Here is a 19,244-nt window from a genome sequence, read left to right on the forward strand (position 1 = left end):
CTCAAGTCGCACCTCTCTTCTTTATTCTTGGCCCTGTTGGCCTAAATGATGCAGAGTAGTTAAAAAAGGTTTCTGTATTCTCTGTGATGCCAGAGGAGAGGCTCCTCAGACCTATGTAAAGTCTACACAGTTGTGCACAGACAGGGCTGCAATAGGAAGGAATGAACAAACTAACCTCAGAAGAGAATAGTCAAAATCCCAGTCTCTTAACTCCTGTGCCAAAAAGCCTCTCCAGGCCACAGAAGAAAACCAGCAGGACAGTGCAAATTGCTCATATACCTCGGAAGAGGACAATGCACAGCTCCTGGAGCAATTTCAGCTCCAACTCAGCCTTCCATCCTGGCAACGGCACTTCAATTTTATGTGAAGTGCTTACAGTCACTTGCAATGCACTGTCTTTAATTTTGTAGAGCTAGATCAATGGCACTTGAGCAGATAAGGAACTCACATGTCAAGCACCAGTGAAGGCCAGAAAAGCCTTCTGAAACACAAAAAAGCAGGGATGCTTGGAGGATTCAACAAACAGATACTATCCTAAGTGTCCTAGAAAACTTATCTGAGAATTACATCTCTTTTTCACAGCTGCGCTATGGAATTCCGAAGCAGAAGGTATAATTATACAGGCCAGTTTAAAAAGAAATCTGTTGGGAAGTTCTCATTTTCTATTACATTCTACCGGACTCTTCCATATGGGAGTTCACACAGAGTTTCCAAGCAAGGCCTTTGAAATATTGAAGTACTTCTCTTCTGGAGCTGAAAGGCAGCTAGGTAGGTCTCTGTCAGATGGTGTCTCAGCGTGCTATCAAACTTCCCAGCGATATCCAGATTACCTTCTTGAGTATGCATTTAGTAATCTTGCTGTGTTGAGAATGACTTTTCAATCAAAAGGAAAAATTGGTACTAGTTATTCTAAATAACTTGGAAAGGACCTATACACTTCTGACCTGGTAAAAAATGTGAAAACTCCTCTCTCCAGGATTCCTCATTACAACTCGAGATTTTTCCAGTAGGAAGTTGGAGATTTTCCCTCCATCTGGTTCTCCACCTGGGCTAAACTGGATTTCAAAGTATTTCCCCTGCAATAAAGAATTAAAGCTGTTAAATGATTAGTAAATACAAATCTAAAATCATGCACTTGTACCCTACCTCAAGGAAGACTACTAGGATATTTAATCTTTATAGATGCAGTGACACAGCATAGGTATAACCTAGGCTTAGCTTCTTGAACTATCACGTATTTTTGCTTCTTTCTGCATTTGCACAGCGCTGACTCAGGGTAAGTCATGTGTTAATGCGAATGTAGAGAGGAAGCGAGTGGCTTCTTTTCACTGCTGAGACTCTTGCTTAGTATAAAGTAAACCTTTACACAGGAAGCAAATTTAACAGATTTATGACCAATGGCAAACATAGCGTTCTGCTTGGAAGCAAGGTAAAGCAATTATCTTTTTCTTTCAGGGAGATATTAATTGCTTTAACACTCACCTTGGCTGAGAAACAAATCTCAAATTTGTAAAGCCTATGTATAACTTTTAAAAACAGAACCTACAGTATGTTATCTATTGAGCATTCATTTCACAATATTACCTTGAGCATTTTCTAATGATGGCCTGAAAAGAATTCCTGCCTACTTTCTGTACTTATTAGTAAAGGCATTTCCCATCAAACAACCCTAAGGATGGTTTAATCTATTTTAAAAAAAGCCATCGATTTTTTTTTTTTTTTTTAAAAAAAAAAAAAACAGGTATTACCACATGTATTTTACTGATCTAGAAAACTGGTCAGTTTGTTGCTGGGAAGTTATTCGCTTGCAGACCCAATATTTTATAAGGAAGTTGTGACCAGCACATATTGTAAGAGAAACAAATGCTCAACCTATACATTATGAAACAGAGGCCTCTCAACGTACACTTTCTGTTTTAACACACACTTTATATTTTATTTAGATTTACCTCATTTGTAGTCAATTTATATCATACTCCTGAATACTGTCTCTGTCACAGCACAGAAGGTGTAAGAATAAAGTAATCTCAAAGGTAGAGGGACTTACAAATCTGCTGGAGTTGTTGTTCCGTACAGTTTTTGCATTCCCAAAGGCCTCCAATAAAGGGTTGGACTGGAGAATAATATCTTTAACATGCTAAAAATTTAGGAAACAAGACAAATAGACATTTTTAAAAGTTCTTACATTTTTTTCTAGAAAACCATCAAAATTATGTATTAAAAAGGCAAGAAAGCCTGTATCTGTGAGAAATCGTCTTGATCAGATAAGGAGTAAAATCTAGTAGTCTTTTTCTTCAGAGCTTCTAGTTGCTATTTTTTGAAGAAAATCCTACAAAATCGAACCTGAGGCTAAAACCTGTTCCTTCTGTTCACTGTTCTGCTAAGCAATACAGCCAATAAAACTGATCTGTTTTTTTAATCACCTTGAATTTAAACAATTTCCTTTTTACGCATGAGCATTTAAATCTTTTGGGGCATCTGGAACCACAACCAATGAAGTCAGAGCAGCATGAAATTTAGGAATCTGCAAGTGCTTCAGCAACCTGTTTCAGGATCAACAACGCTGCTATCTAGTTGTCTTAGAATGCGATAAAGCATGTTACTATTGTCTCTTTATCTAATCCTAGGAGTCTCAAGTACGGACAAGACATTGGCTTTGGAAAAAACCCAGTGCACACTGGGTTGTGAAGAGAAGACTGAATTTTATTACAAATTAAATGCTTAAGGTAACTTACCAACTTCATCAACTGTTACTCTGTAATCACTAAGAGTATTTTTTAATTTTGTGCAAAAAGCTGGAACAATTTAAATAAAACAAAGTATTTACTTATGATTATATGTATTCCAAAAACAACACAATGCATACTTTCTCTGGATGATTCTCTTGGTTACAGAATTATTCTCTGCAATGCTCCCAGTATCACTGTTGCACAAAACTAAGCAGAAAGAACATACTCAACATCAGAGACCGCAATAAAGCAAAAAACAACAGTAAGCACTCAAAAAGAGTGGACTGGTAAAAGCAGCCACTACCTACCTACCACCGCCTGTCAGTCAATGAATTACGTTGTAACGGCATTAAGGGAATTTTTACGGCTAATTCACTCAATTAGCTTCAGTTAATAGGTTTCAGTAGAGCAGATATTGATAGTATAGTTATTAACAAAAGCAACTAGTTGTTGTTTCAGCTAGCTTTCAGATACTCTGATTTTGACTAGATAGCCTCATTAAGACAAGGTGACGTTCCTGCTGCTGGCTCTCGGACGTATTTTTATGAGAATCAATGGAAGTAACAAAAACCCAAAAAGCCAGTTCGGTTTTCAATAGAATGCCAACACAGGAGGAAAAAAAACCCACACATCTTCTAAAAGGAGATTGGTAGCTGTTCTTAATCTGGTTAAGATCAAAGCACCTTTTTACCCCTTAATAAAAAAGAAATGCTTGTAGACATAATTCAGTATGAGACCCACAAAACTTTTAGCAGAGATGATTCTGGGTCTATGTATTTCCCTCACATGGCTCCCATCACACAGGCAGCCCAGCAATCTGCAAGCAAGCAGTTTACTGTTACACAACTTCAGTTGTGTCTCTGCTGTTCAGGGAATGTATGTATTTCTAGCTGCTCACCCACAACCTTCTTCGGCAGGGCGTCTCTGGGCTGCCACTGTCTGCCAAGACATACCTTTGTCATTCTACCTCTGAAGTAAATCTTTAGACTATGCTTATGCTTCAGTATTGCGCTGTTATCAACTTACCTGTACTTTAGGGCCACCTCCTGAAATTTTTGAGATATAACTCATGATGTATTTAGCAGCTACAGTCTTTCCAGCACCACTTTCCCCACTAGAAAAAAAGGAACATAAAAAAGTACCTGTTAAGTTTTTAAGTAACCCTAGAATGGAGTCATTTAAGGTTTATTTTGTTCAACCAAGACTAGGTATCTTAACAATGAATAATAATAAACACACACCATATTTACAGTGGGTAAGCTGGTATTATAGAGACTGTGATATAGTATTGTAGCATGGTACTTGGATATGTTTGTGAATAAATAAACTTTGCTAATCTTGCACAGACAACCAGAACCTCTGTAGGACTTCTAAGTCAGAAAACTATGTAAACTGAGAAATACGCTTAAACCAAAATGCTCAAAAGAGAACAAGTGTGTTAAGAACTCAATTCACATCTGAATTTAGTGGGATTTTAGGTCTCAACAAAAACTTGTTTGAAAATCCAAGCTTGGAGTGCCATGCCAGACACCTACTTCAGCTCAGGATTCTTTTGTTTTAGGTGTTCCTGAATGAAATAATGAGACATTATTAATCACATCCTGAATGACGGAAGAACTACCTTCCTGTTCCTATGCCTCTTGACTCAGGGTACAAGAAATCTTAATATTCCATACTAGCTTTCACAATTCCTTCCTTCCTTTATAATATTTCACTTCAATGGTGAATAACGTTTACAACATCAGTAGAGTTGCGTTCTCACAATTAGTAAGCTTCTAAGAGGGAAAGAAGATTGGCATGCCAGACAGTCCAATCTCACACTTTATTTCATACCTTAAAGTTAACACCATTTCAACAAAATTCCCCCAGACTTACATAAATTTTGGTGGAAGTCTGCTTTGACCTTAATGAATTTACCCTGACCTGGACAACTAATACAGAAAAACCAACACACAGATGTTGGTTCAATGTCAAAAGATACCTGAAATATTTTTTTTCTTGTGTGAAAATCTGTGCTGTCTTTAAGCTCCTGCATAATTTTAGTGAATGTTGTTGACTCTTCTATCCTGCGCCTACTTGTTCCTGGATATGGACCAAATACACATCTTTTCCTGCACAAATTTTAGCTACGTTTGCCAGAGAAACATCAGCATGTCCCGCACAGGAAAAGGACTTGCTGAGAATGTCAACTCACAGCTCCTTATCAGTGTGAGTAATGGAGACATCTCCAAAGGTTTCATTCTGAAAAAACTACCCGAACTGCCAAGCTGCAATCAGAATTTTGCATCTTTAAAGATTCCAAACAGTAGAGAAATACTGAAAGCATGTTTTCATGCTTTTGTCTTCTCCTGACTGCAGTTTTACAGGTCAAACAGGAAACCTGAAAAGGTGAAAAAATACATCTTGATCATTCTATCTGTGAAATGCAGTCCATGATTTTTATTATTCCAAGTCCTATTTTCTTAAGCATCAAGAAGAAAGACTGTGTTATTGGTATCTACTACATTCACAGGAACAGACGGAGTTTCCTGAATGGCAAACTGTATTTACAAGTTCAAATCAACAATAGTTTGATAATTAATATCTTAAAAATTTGCTCACAGTAAACTTGCTCATCCTGTTTTAAAACAAAACAGACAAACCAATCTAAACTGAGTCTAGTATTTAGTTTATATATGCAGTTTTCAACTGAACAGAGAGGAGGATCCAGGCCAAACACTGAGTGAATGAGATCAGGTATTCTTTATCACACAGTAAAAAGATTTAAATCTTTCTCTAAGATTTTCTTTGATGCATAAATTATCCTTCTCCTCTTTGTTCAAATTAAGTGTGGTTTGTATTTCTTACTCCATAGTGTCTGCCATGGAAACTGACCTGGAGGAATATAGTTCCATTTTATCGTTAGTCTCTGTTTTGATATAAGTTGTCCTTTATATTAAACTACTTTGGCCAAAAGACTGCCTTTCAGAGTTTGTTTTAGATGTAGCATACAGAATCATTAAGGTGGGAAAAGACATACACTTTTTTCCAGTTTTGTGCTTTTATTGATCAGTCCAGTAAATTGCTCCAATTAAACTAGAATAAAAACATGATGATGCATTATTTATGAACACAAGTAATTTTATCTGATGGGATGGTATCTTGCCCCCACTAAAGCTCAGGTAGTCAACTCTAACAGGGAAATTGTGGCATTCCTCCCCAATTATTCTCATACAAAAGCTTTTTCACATCTATCTTACTGCTCTGCTGCTATTAAAACTATTTTAAGAAGATGCAGAAATCGTTTTCTAGCTTGGTAGTTTTAAACACGTTGGAAGTACGGCAGTTTTTAAAAACTTTTTAATCCTTACGGATTAAAAAAATTATTACAATGGCTTAAAGTAAGTGGATTACAGTACTGACAACTTTCTCAGGGACCTTTCTTACTAAAAATAAAAACATTACATAGTCTCAATCACTAACAAAAAAGATAATGCATTGAAAGAGATAGTGTTTCTTCTAGCACTATCTGCTACTTTAGAAAAATGACATTTTGTTCAGCAAAGTCAATTAACACTCAGCTGAAACCAGAGTAAGACTACAAAGGCAGAGTGAAAATTTTTTGCTCCTTCCTTCCTTCCCAGAGCAATTAGAGAAGCAAGATCAAATACAGAGCCTCATCCTCTCTAAAATTAATTTTCTGAGCAACATTTAATATAGTATCCCTGGCTGTAGAACAATACATGTAATACTCATCTACATCACCAGGACAATGTAGAAATCTTAGTAACAAACATTTATAAAGAACTCTTGGATCTGCCATTAAAGAACACCGCATATGTAAAATACTCCGATGTCTCTGGATAAGCTTTTTAGTTTGTTTACATAAAAAATTGACTTTCTCTTAATTATGTTCAGAGAAACCTCAGTAGCATAACTTCAGTGAAATATATTTCCCTTCTGAATCAGAGCTTTTACCTAACTTCTCCTACAGCGTTAGACTTGTATTTCTACCACTTCCTCATTAAAATTCAGCCGTATTTCCAGTTCGAGTCTGTACACACATTTTAGATCGATCAGTCATTTGAGTCTTCTGGAAAGCTGAGATACAGAAGCTGACTAGAAATCTCCTATTGAATTTTGAACTCAATAGATTTAAGATAGACATGTGTTTTTCACTAAAAACAGTTGGGGTGGTAAATGGTCTTTATTTGATGTACTGTCTTTTCAGGTATGCAGTCGTCATACATTACTGTACTCAAACATTGCCACGTGGATGTAAAATGTAAACTAAAGTTACAAACAAGAAGGACTGAAAAACTGCTTTAAAGCAACTGCAATATCTCCTGGCAGAGATCACCAAAAGAAAGGGAAAAATAAAGTCTTCAACTTTACAGAAAGGTAAAACCTTAAGAACACTCTGAAGAAACACATTTATTGCTACATAATAGAAAAATACTAATCATAACCTCCACTCTCTTAATTAAAGGACAACGATGGTCCAGAAGGAATTAGAAGCCACAACAGACAATCCTTCGTAATTGAAATCTTGGCTGGACAACTCCTTGTTGATAGTTTGGAAGGGCCGCCATTTCAAGTGTGGAAGCAATGCAAACAGTCTGCTGTAGTAGACATTTATGAGCTTGGTTCAAAGCTTAAATTAAATATTATGCCTCAGTAAAACATAAACTTAATGAGAAATCAAACTCCAGTGTAACTGTGTTACTCATGAGTAAACTTCCTTTGTAATTTTGCCTGGTGCATACAAAAGGAGGGAAGAAGACTGCGAGTACTGCTCCCTCCTCCCACCTAAGCACACACCCTGCACCTGCATTCAGCCCAGCCGGAATCCAGCCCATGAATAACCTCATTGTTTACACTGTTAACAGCCATTCAAAATACCTCAAGGCTCCTCAGCTATAATTAGACACACGTACATGTAATTTTCTTAATGCATACATGCTGCAATTACCCCACTAATGAAACAGGTTTCCCTGGGCCTGGAAAGGTTGTTTGGTAACACTTTTTCTTTTTAAATTATCACATAAAAGATTATTTTTGGTCACTATCTATTCAGCCTTTCAGAAAACTCTATTTTCTTTTGGATCTGCTTTCCTAGTTCGTTCACTGACTTTCTGAAGAGGATGAGCTTTTTCTTTCAGCGTCTAAACGCACTATTTGGAATTCTGGAATTAAATGTCCTGGCAAAAGGGAGTGTGATCCTCACACACACACAGGGTCCTGACTACAACAGGACACTGCAGGGATCTTCCTTCACCTGCCTGGAAACCTATGTCTAGTCTCTAGGAACCCACGTCCCCTTCCAGGGCCAGAGGTAGATGCCAGTGGTGCCCAAATCACATGCTGTAGGAAGACACAAGTGTGCACCAACCCCTTCCCCACCACCCTTGTGTCTCCATTCCTGAGGCTCCATGTGCACCATAAGCCAGAGGCAGCCTTTTTCATCTGACTGCATTCAGTCCAGTCTACACCTTGTTTCTTGCCTTTGCTCTTTGCAAACCTTTCTTTAGGGTGGAAAAGAATGAAAAACCTGGGTTTTTTTCTGCACTAGCTTACTCTGTTCCTTCTGTTCCACCAGGGATTTTCAGTGACGTCACTCCAAATTCAGACTACTTGTGAAGTAGAGAAGCAAACAGGCACCTCATAACCACCGTATTACCAGCACTCATTTTCCAGAGAACATATTTTTATGGCAAAAACCATGGTTCACTGAAATGCAAAGGTTCATTTGAAACTACTCAGGTTCAGCAAAACTGTGGTACTGCAGACAGACAGAAGTCTATCTCAATTTTTTGAGAACCACTAGTCCAGGGGAAGAAATAGTGAAGTCCTTGGCAGCTATTAAGTGAAACTGATGGTGTGGTAGTAGACATGAAGCTAGCAACAACATTCATTTCACTCAAGAGCTGCAGCATCTTGGGAGCTTCTAGTTTGCCAGCAATTTCAGTGCCTTCTGGTCTATGAAATAAAATATAAGCAAACAAATCCCAGACTTCAAAAAACTTCATTCTGAAGCCAGCTCTAGTCATTAGAAATAGCGATGACATTAAAATCAGAAAATGAGAGATGTATCTAAGCAGTTCAAATTAAATGTGGTCAAAACAATTAAAATATCAACCAAAGAAAATCAGTTTTGCAAATAGCTGAGTTACTCAATTTCATAAAAATAATTTCTAAATGTTTCCAAAAAATCAAATACATTCAAAAACTACCTGTAAGTCTAGTCATTGGAATAATCATTGGAAAAATAAATATGTAGAAAGGAAGAGGAACTCTCTGAAGAAAACATGATTTTTTTTGTTTCAGTTTTGCAGTAGACTTCAATTAACTACAGGAGATTTTGAATAGGCTGTGCACACACTGAAAGAAAATTCACTCTCTCACACAACATGCAGACTCTCCAAAGAGCGTGTCATCCATCATTCAAGCAGAAGAATTCTCATGTGAATTTAAAACTGTAAGTCTGCACCTCAGATCTGCATCTCAGCCCTCTGAAAATGTGACCCTTTGCATTCATTGCAACTTGGGGCATTAGCAATGGACCAAAAAATATGTTTTTTAATCACAGTTCACCACAATTTAAAGATTATCACTATAAATGTAGCTTCATGTAAAAACATCCTAGGCTCTGGGATGTTACTTTTTTCAGAAAGCAAAATAGATCCCAATTTTACCCATTCCTAACAGGTCTGAATTTGACTAAACGGGACTTAGTAACTTCAGTATGGCAACAGGCATCAATTTTCCAAAAAAGTAAGACTGGGCTCGGGGAACAATTCAGATATATGAGAGACAGGAATATGAGCTCTGGGCACTTTGCTTCATATGACACCATGCTGCAGCCAGGGCCCAGGAATAGGGAGGCCCTTGTAGGAGTACAGCTCAGGGTAGCAAACTGTTAACACCTGGTTGACCTTCCTATGTGTAAAGTCAACAGCTTCCACATCCCTACATACACTTTGCTGGTATTAAGAGGGACATACCTGTGCACTTTTACTCTGTAACATGTCACCCAGGAAAGCTCTGCCCAGCTAACCCCCAGACATAAATTCAAAGAAATAAAACAGTGAACATAACTTTCAAACAATTATTCCTCACAAGCCTTCATGACAGCTCATCAGTGAGATATATTAATATGATATCTAATTTCACACTGGACCATTCAGTAGGGTCCAGGAACGCTTACACATGGAGCACCTCCATAAGTAAGACCCACATGCTAAACCCAGTTCTTTGTAATACTCCTGGGACAACATTAAATTAGTAAGTGGCTGGTGCAAGGGCATTTAAGTTTAAACATCAGTGACCATCCACGATTTCCTGGCACATGCCAGCCTAAGGGATCAAGCCCACTAAGTGACACGGCATCTGACCTGATCACCACTGACATCCTGCCCCCTTGGGGCTGTGACGTTGCAGGGCACACAGCCACCCCACGGAGAAGACCAAAGAGGGCCCCTTGAACAAAGAAAACATTCAGTCTTGAAATCTCTCTTTTGTTAAATTCAACAGCAGTTAAATTCATAGTGATGCCTCTCAGCATGTTCCACAGAGAAAAGATAGAAAGCTTAAGAAAAGCTATTATTAATAAAATAATGACAGTTTCCCTTCAGATTACTTTTTCTTTTTCTCCTCTTTCTTTTCCCTAGTTCTTGGGAATGTCTCACAGGCCAGTGGTCTCCAAATGCTTTCGATCACACACACCATCATTAAAAAAACGTCTGAGCATACACTCCCAATGTATGTATATAATTCATCTGCTTATAAATTACATACGTCTACTGCTGAAGGTCTAATATTTTCTTCCCACATCCCAATGGATTTTGCTGCACAGCCCCTGTGATGGACACACCCCACTTTGGAGATCACTGCCACAGGCCAAGTGCAGTTCCAGATGCACTACAGTGAACCTCTGAAGTTTTCTACATAAGGAAAGTCAGACCAAGAGGGACAGTGGACCAGCTCAAATATCCCTCAGTTGCTGCTCTCTGCACACCTCCTTTTATCACACACCATCTATAAACGCACAGATGAGAACAAAGCATACCTCTGGACCCAAAATTCACTTTGATTGTGACTTAAGTAACGTCTGTCATTTAAAAAGTTCAGTAATAATTCTACAGTGAATTCCCTCAGCCTAATAATTAAAATAGAGTAATAGTGAAGACAAAATTGATTTTCCAGTATCTCTCTCCTCCTTTTATCTCTGACTGAATGCAAGCAAAATTCCAAAACAAACAAAAGAACAAAAGAGTACATTTATTTTAACAGGGAAAAAACAACCCAGAAATAGTACTGGTAAATGCAGTCAATATGAGACTGTTGGACTTAACGGTATCCGTGGCTGCTATACTTGTTAATCCATCTCTCTCATGCAGTCACTCAAGCTATTGCAGTTTCGGCACTGGGCATGATGCTAGCTATATGAGAAAGAGATTTCTCGTGGTTAAGCTATGATCAGGATTTCACTAGAAAACAAAAGGGAAAGTCAGAATATACTTAGCTATCCTAGAAAACCCCAAAATGTTCAGTGGTCACGGACATAGAATATTTTTATTGATATAACAAAAACTAGATTTTTCTGCTTCTTGAAGTTAAAACAGCAAAAGATGATCATAAAATATTTTTATACATCTTTTTCTTACCTAATAATGACACACTGATTTTCTCTGTCAATAATCATATTTCTGTACATGCTGTCTGCAAGAGCATAAATATGCGGTGGGTTTTCATATTGAGCCTAGGAGCGAAAATAAAGAAAATTTTTTAAACGCGGCATTAAACAACGTGGAAGGAGCAATAGAATTTTTTTATTTAAATTGGAAGAATTATTTTCCTGGAAAAACAATTCTGAATCCCACTTTATACTGCATTTTCCCCAGGACACTTTTTGTTCGTTTAATAAAAACAAACCAAAGTCTCTGGGTTTTTTTAATGATCTTTCTCTCATCCACAATTTTCTCCTAAACTATCGAAAACACCCTGTCCTTAAAATGGTCTGTGCTTGAAATATATTACTTATCCAAGAGAAACTCACATAATTTAAGCCTATTCCACCAGCGGTCATACGCTAACAATAAACTACCTAAACCGCTACACAGAGCCTAGTGCTTTATTGTCTCACTTTCATCCACTGATTCCATCAAAACTGAATCGTTTCCCAAATCTATGGACATGCCCAACTCGAGCAGAACGGGAAACTGAATTTTAAGTCCCTAATATCCTTGTGTTGACTCACTCTTTATATTTTCAAAAGTGGCACCTAATTTCGGTATCTCGATTCTTTTTTATTGTTCTTGTCCAGTTTGAGAGCTCTCAGGTCATAGCCTCCAAATCCACTAATGCCCATTTTGTATTGCGCACCACACTTTAAGCCTACAATAGCTTAAAATCTGCCCTTGCAGGAGGAGGGGTGTGTCAAGGAGAGAAACCTGATATAGATTAATCAAGCCAAGTATTTTCTTGGAATACTAATCCTATGTTCCAGGGAATTTCCATTTGAAGACTCAATATATGGTAACGGGTATCAGCCAAGTTCTCCTAGGCCAGTACAATGCTACCAAAACCCAGAAACAAATGCTTCCAAGAGTTTAACCGTGGAGCATAATATTTACATGCCCCTGACTACTGCAGTATATTTAAGACTGCATTACTTACTGCTCCTTGGTACATTTCAATTTCCTTTTCCCCAAAATATGGCATTTGCTTGAAAGGATTCACAGAGATTAATACAGAGCCAATATATGTCTGTATCCAAAAGAAGTTAAGGTAACTACAATTTATGTCATACAGTATCACCTTACTACTAGTGACTGCCAGATAACTTTTCCATCTATTATATAATACATCACAGCTTCAAATAATACTAAAAAACCCACAGCTTACAATTGTTAATAAAAATGAAATTAGCAGGCTTACAAGAATATAAACATATCATTCAATGGGATATTTTCACATTATCAAAATACTCATTTTAGGACAAGCTAAGTATAGAAACGTGTTAGAGGCCCAAATCCGACACACCTTGAATAAAAATACAGAAAGGAAACCGCGTATTTAAACCGGTTTACTCCTTTTGTAACTGAGAAGGTCGTCTTGTCAGTATTAGAAAAGATTGTTTTGACCTTTGCAGAACAAGCTACAGTGACACATTCTGATCTTACAGAGACAGTGCCGAGCACACACAGCCGGATGGAAGCAGTCACTACCGAGATAAATGGGACTACTCAGCTGCAGTGGGAGAACTAATAATTCAGTGTGTGGCGTTATTTTATGAGTGTAACTATTAGCAGTCCCTAGGAGCCTCATCCTGCAGGCTGCCCTATAAGAAGGAAGTTTCAAGTTGTTATCAATCCCAGAAAGCTTTTTTGCAACATTTTGGATATTAGTGTTTCCCTGTTCTGCATTAAGCTACGCACGTACTTCCATTTACAAAATACTTTAGAAACCTTTAGAATGACATCTGCAGTATACTTCTAGGAAGCAACTGATACTGCTTTACAGGCAGGACTGTTCATTCATCTGGGAGTTAGCAGTGTCCCTATGTCAATGAGTCCAGAATGTTGTACTGCAGGTTTCATTTAACGATTTGGTATTGTTCATAGGCAAACTTACTATCTAAGCCTTCTGTAGTAGGAAAATTAACAAATTTATTTGTTAAACCTAAGAATCTATTACTGTGCTGCCACAGCACAAAATGGTAACATGTTAGAGATTAGAATATAACCCAGTGAACTTAATTTCTGTATTGTTAATTTGCAATGCTTTCTTCACACATTTTTTAATTTGATTCAAAGAAGAGTGACAACATCTGGGTCTCAAATGTAATAAATCAAGCATTCACTGTGTCAGTACAAACATCTGAAGTGACAGTTTTCTGTTGGTAAACAATACCAGCATTTTCTGGGATGATTCAGTAATCTCTATGCAATGTAGCACAGAGAAACATTCATTCATGGGTGGACATACAAACAATTGAAAGAGTCAAGAGATGATCATTTTAGAATGAAAAGCCTTCGCACAACTGCAAAAGGAGTCTTTTCTCCCTACACAAAGAAATTTTAATTTAAAAGACGACTCTGATCCCTCATCTAACCACAAGTCCCCTTGGAAAACATAGTCTTTCTACTGAAGAAGGAGTTAAGTATCTCCATGTTAATCTCACTTATTTTTATTAAAAAAAAAAAAAAAAAAGAAGCAGCATAAAACCATTTCTTCTGCACAGAGCACTGAAGAATTGTGAATGCACTGCATGGAAGATGCAGCATTCCACAGGGACAAAAGCACTCATGTTACTAACAGGAAGAGTGCTATAGTTTGCCCCAATATTATAGTTTGACAAATATTGTGCAGCTTTATCACGTTTCTCTACGGCAAATTTAATAACAATGTGGTATTTTATTGAACAGAAGATCCAGACGCATGTGCACATGTTAAAAACCTCTGCAGTTTGGAATGAAAATGTCAGCACAGGTGAAACATCAATTTTCCTCTGTCAGTCCTTGCTAAATCTTAAGCATCTGAATATATGGAAAAGGCCAGGAGATGTTATATTTCCTTCCCTTTCTGCTAAAAAAAGTTACATTCTCCAAGGAAACTATTCTCCAGATACAACTAGGAAGTATGAAAACCTGGCTACAGCACAAGAAGCAACAGTTATCACTTTCTAATACATAACCACACTGAATAGTGTTTATCAAATTCATTATTGCAGCTCATGTTACATTGTGAAAGCTAAAAATGAAATACTTATCTCAAGGAATTCCTTTCACATGAAATTTTTTTTTGAAAAAGCAAAACTTTGGTGCTGAAATCTGTTTTTCTTTTTAGATTATATGTTCAGATATTTAAATCTTCCATGTTTTCATTAATCATAGAAAAAAATCTAAAGTACAAACACTGCATATTTACAGATTTTCACATGTTCACCTGTTACCATCAGCCCACGATTCACAGCATTAAGAATTCCAGAACAAGTTGTAAATGGAGTTACGTCACAGAAGAAATGCTATTTTGAAAGCATTAGAAGCTGGGAGGTATAGAAGACAGCATGGTATCAAGACACATATGTACATCTTAAAGCTATTAATTCTTGCTCTTAGAAGTAGCATTACTGCAGTAGCTTCAGGGGTCACGTGGATATAGAACCATATGGAGCTACAGGCCTATCTTCAACAATGAGAATAACAATTCCAAATATCAAAAAGAATACCTTAAAATAATTTTTTCAGAGCTTAACTTCAACCCTTATAATTAGCTCAGTTTACAAAACATTTTCTGTAATCTCAGGTAAACTGTCACATAAAATGCTCACCATCTTTGAGTAATCTGCTTAAATAGAATATATACATATGATTATGTTTCACATTGGCTCAGCAAGTCCACAGGGCCCCATTAAAAACAACACTATAAAGGATACAAAAATATAATCATCCATGTATCGTTTCTTTAGGTTCTCCACTATGGAATCCTCTGAGATTTTGGAAAGGAGGACCATATCATCCACTCCACTGTGCTTGACATTGTGGCTCTGCCAGTGGTATCTGTAGTGTCCTTTGCTGCCCTGCAGGAAAGCACAATAAGTATCAAAAAGGTTACTATGTTTCTCATTAGCATTAAATTACTGAAAACAATCTATTCAAATTCCAACTTCCAAAATATTTTTCCTTCATTTAATTCTATTCCTTGATCCAGGCATTATATAAAAGCGTACATAAACGATGTCGACAGCCTTGCCTCTGAAATATTGAAGAATTGCACTGCCCTCAAAAATTAGAAGGTAATTCCACAGGGTTTTGTGAATGTCTACATGCAGAAGGGATTTCCCCCAGACATTTCTAAATCTCGCAGAAAAACAACAATTATTCCAACGGAGATGCAGATATTGGAAGCTAAGGATGCAAACATGATACTCCTGCAGTGCAATAATTACCACCCGAACTATTAAATTGCGTACAGTGGATTCTCCATCCTTTAGAGTCTTTTAAGTCAAACCTGCATGTATGCTGTAACTCAAATGGAAGCCGTGAGCCTGATGCAGTAAGTATTCAGGGATGTTCTGCAGATTATGTCAGGCAGCTTGTCGGCTGCATGTCTGAACAGTCTGTTTTGATCTGTTAGTCACCATGCTTAACTGAAATCTAAATAGATATTCTCTCCCCACACTTAGAGACTGCTATTTCAGGATGCTACTGAAAACTTGTGACATTTCAAGCTGTACCACTTGAAATCGAAATATGTTTTTTTTCCAGCTGATTAGAACAGTGAGGTTCTATGGATATACCCACAAACAAATTTAAATTCAGTCTAGATCAATGCTATTAATTCAGCTATCAATCTGCTCTCCAAACCCAAACTTGTTTTCTGCAGCCTGGCAAACAATGCTAATGGAGTTCTGCCCTCTTGCCTTTTTATACTTTAAATTTTGTTTACACAATACTGAAATTAGTGATGCTGGAATTAACGCATTTTACACTGAGAAGTTATCAAGTATGCTGTCAAGGAAGATGTGGCCAACAAAATGGCAATTCTGTGTATTCTCCTCCTATTTTAATACCACAATTTCAAACAATGAGATTTAGCTACACTGCTCTCATGTATATTATGGGATTCAGTTATATTCATCAGAATACAAGCAATTTCTTATTATAAAGTATTTTGCAGAATAAAATAATGCATGATTTTATAGATTAAATAAGAAAGTTTAGGTACTTTGAACAATTTGGCTGCACTCAAGTATTTTGAGATTGGACATCAGCAATTTACAGAGCTGCAACTTTTGTGTGTATAAACTTCTGCACTAGAAAATGACCTATGCAACTGTACTAACACAAAAGTGCGTCTGCCAAACTGTTTCCTCATGTAAATAGTCAAGCACTTGTACCAACACCAGGCATAGGAATGGGAACTGCAAGGGAAGTCAGGGGAGCAGAAGGTTCTTATTTTAAGCTGGGTTGGCTAAAAGTGTTGATTAAACTAGTCTCAGACTACATTCTTCCACATACTTCACTGCATCTATTAGGGGCAAAACTCCAACAAAAACTAATGAAAACACATGTATATTAGCAAATGGAGTCAGCTCTATAGGTTAGCTTCATCTCAACTTGACCGACATAAAAACCAAGTACCAACTGGATTTTTACCTCAAGATAAATTAACTTGCACTAAAACCAGACCCATTTTACTACTGCAGACAGCACAGAACTTGTTGGCTTTATCTGTGTTTTCTATAAAGTCTCCAGCCATTGCTACCACTGACACAGCTCCGTCACTGCTAACAACAATGAAGAGCAGCTGCAAACTTGAATTAGAAGAATGCTTTTAAATATAGAACAGCAGAGGTAAATATGTCTGAAAACACACAATCTCAGCAATTTTCTTGAACATCCACAACTTTACGTGAGCTTCAATAAAATAGTAATCTTAAACTAGCTTAGTTTGCGTGAACCTTGTAAATTTTGTATTTGCACAATGGAAGCAGTGATCTGGAAGGACTGAGAAAATGAAGGAACCTATTAGTTTTTGGAAACAGTTATAAAACACGTGACTGAAAAAAAATCAGTTGAAGGTTAGATTATTGGAGAGAACACAAGTCCAACAGAGAAGCATAATTTCCTTCAGTGTAATCATCAGCTATTTGTGATATTGCACTTGGAAAAAGGAACTGGCAGGATGGACAAAAAGTATTAAAATAAATACAAAGAATTACATTCTTCACAAAGCTATGCAGAATGTGATTTAGTATCAGATAATAAGAGAAAGCTAAAGAAAATGTGTAAGAAATGAGAGTAGGAAAACAAGCTTCCCATTGGAAGTTATGGCATCAGACTTAGTAAATTCAATGAGAAGGGGACAAAGCTCACAAAGCCACGGGATATATGGAAAATGTGCACGCAGTTTGCAAAACAGCAGGCTTTACACACGTCAGTGACTGTTGTTGACTGTGATTAAGCCACACACACTACCAGGCCAAAGGGCTCTTTCCCCAAAGCAATGCAAACCAGCCCGCCAGCAAGAGGGGCAGCGCCCGGGAGGCTCAGCTTGCCCTAAGAGCAGCTCTCCCCAGCGCTTACAGGCTGCGAGTCCGAGTACTACAGTATCGCATATAGTCAAATGGAAAAGGATGCAGAGAGATTTAATAAAAAGGCAGCCGCCTAAACACCCAAAAAAGCAACTGCATGGAAGACAGCTGAGTGTGGTAGCACTTGGTAGTAGTTCACATTAATATTGTATCACATTTTAAAAGGCAGTTTCTATCAGTAGTTTGGGGCTACTTTTTTCCCCTTAGAGCATGGTGTTACATGCAAATATACAGAGAAGCAGCAAATCATCACCAGATTATTGTCAGATCTCTCCCTAGGATCTAGAAATAAGCCCAAGCTTTAGTAGTGCCTAACTGCATCTGTGGTTAAGTTTTGCTCTCACTCTCCCTTCTCCAGGAACCTAACACCGGCAGCATAGCCACACACAGTGGCTAGCACCTCCTTGGTCTGGGCAACAAAACAGGGAGTGCCGTTTCCACAGGATACCACCTACCCTTCACGTTCTTGCTCTTCCAAGCAAGAGTGATGACTACAGAGTTTAATCTGAATTTATCAACTTCAGTCACTTCCAACAGGTACTATAACCATGTCCAGCTAAGTTAACTGTTTTTTATATGGTTTTGAAATTAAAAAGAAAATCTTCCTGTCACAAATTGAAAAAACTTCATTGTCATAAAAAAAATTATCATAAATTGAAAAAACTTCACATCACAGCAGTTGTAAAAGCAACTCTTCATATTTCTCCAGGCTGCATATTTCCTAAAGGTCAAGGATATATACTTAAAAACTACAATGCTTTTCAACTACCCACACTGAAAACACTAATGATTTGTTCTTATTGCATATTTCTTGAGAATTTAACCTTTATTTTAGCTAGAGCTTTCTCCACCATCCACATAAAAATGCATTACTCTGATCTGGAGACAACTGACACCTGAGCTAGTTACTTGGTGCCCTCTTTAACTTGAACCTGCTTTGCAGGGAGAACTCAGGCTAATTCACTCAGCTACTAATTGTCCTCTGTTGCCCTTCACACAACACACTTTCCCCTCCACCCGCTCCAGGGACAGGTCGGGTCTCCTGGGGCTGACCAGGCACTTCAGAGCCAGCAGAACAAGAGCCAGTGGAGATGCCCCACACTCCCATGTAGCACTGGCCTCAGTGACTAAAACAGAGCTCCCCTGTGGCATGGTCAGATCGGGGCGAACAGAGAGGCTACGAGCTGGCGGTCCATCCCTGGGCCTAGCCATGCAGTTCGGATGTCAGCAAATAGAAACTTGGCTTCTTTTAGGCTTTCTTAGCGAAAGATGTGATCTAACCGTACAGTAAATAAGCAAATGAAAGTCTTTGTGTCAGCACTAACAATGCCTAAGCAGCTGAAAAAAAGATGAGCTTGGCAGATTAGAAAAAACACAAAAAACCCCCAGAACACATCAACAGCTTGCTAAAAGCCGCAGAAGTGGAAACATAAGCG

The 19,244-nt window shown here is 37.8% G+C and overlaps 1 protein-coding gene across 1 annotated transcript in view; it reads right to left on the minus strand.

Moving 5' to 3' along the window:
• MYO1E (myosin IE) overlaps positions 1 to 19,020 on the minus strand; it is a gene marked incomplete at its 3' end in the record, with an annotated part of 53,520 nt that extends 34,500 nt beyond the window's left edge. Inside the window, exons 1-7 of the mRNA XM_010283422.1 lie at positions 18,814 to 19,020; positions 15,148 to 15,291; positions 12,387 to 12,476; positions 11,375 to 11,469; positions 3,756 to 3,843; positions 2,048 to 2,137; positions 945 to 1,076 (exon numbers count right to left, since the gene is read on the minus strand). Coding sequence (XP_010281724.1) covers positions 945 to 1,076; positions 2,048 to 2,137; positions 3,756 to 3,843; positions 11,375 to 11,469; positions 12,387 to 12,476; positions 15,148 to 15,291; positions 18,814 to 19,020 — 846 coding nt within the window. The remainder of the gene's footprint in view (positions 1 to 944; positions 1,077 to 2,047; positions 2,138 to 3,755; positions 3,844 to 11,374; positions 11,470 to 12,386; positions 12,477 to 15,147; positions 15,292 to 18,813) is intronic.
• Positions 19,021 to 19,244: the final 224 nt, after the last annotated feature.

The sequence above is a fragment of the Phaethon lepturus genome, unplaced genomic scaffold, assembly GCF_000687285.1.
Source record: "Phaethon lepturus isolate BGI_N335 unplaced genomic scaffold, ASM68728v1 scaffold32933, whole genome shotgun sequence".
In the NCBI taxonomy this organism is placed as follows: domain Eukaryota; kingdom Metazoa; phylum Chordata; class Aves; order Phaethontiformes; family Phaethontidae; genus Phaethon; species Phaethon lepturus.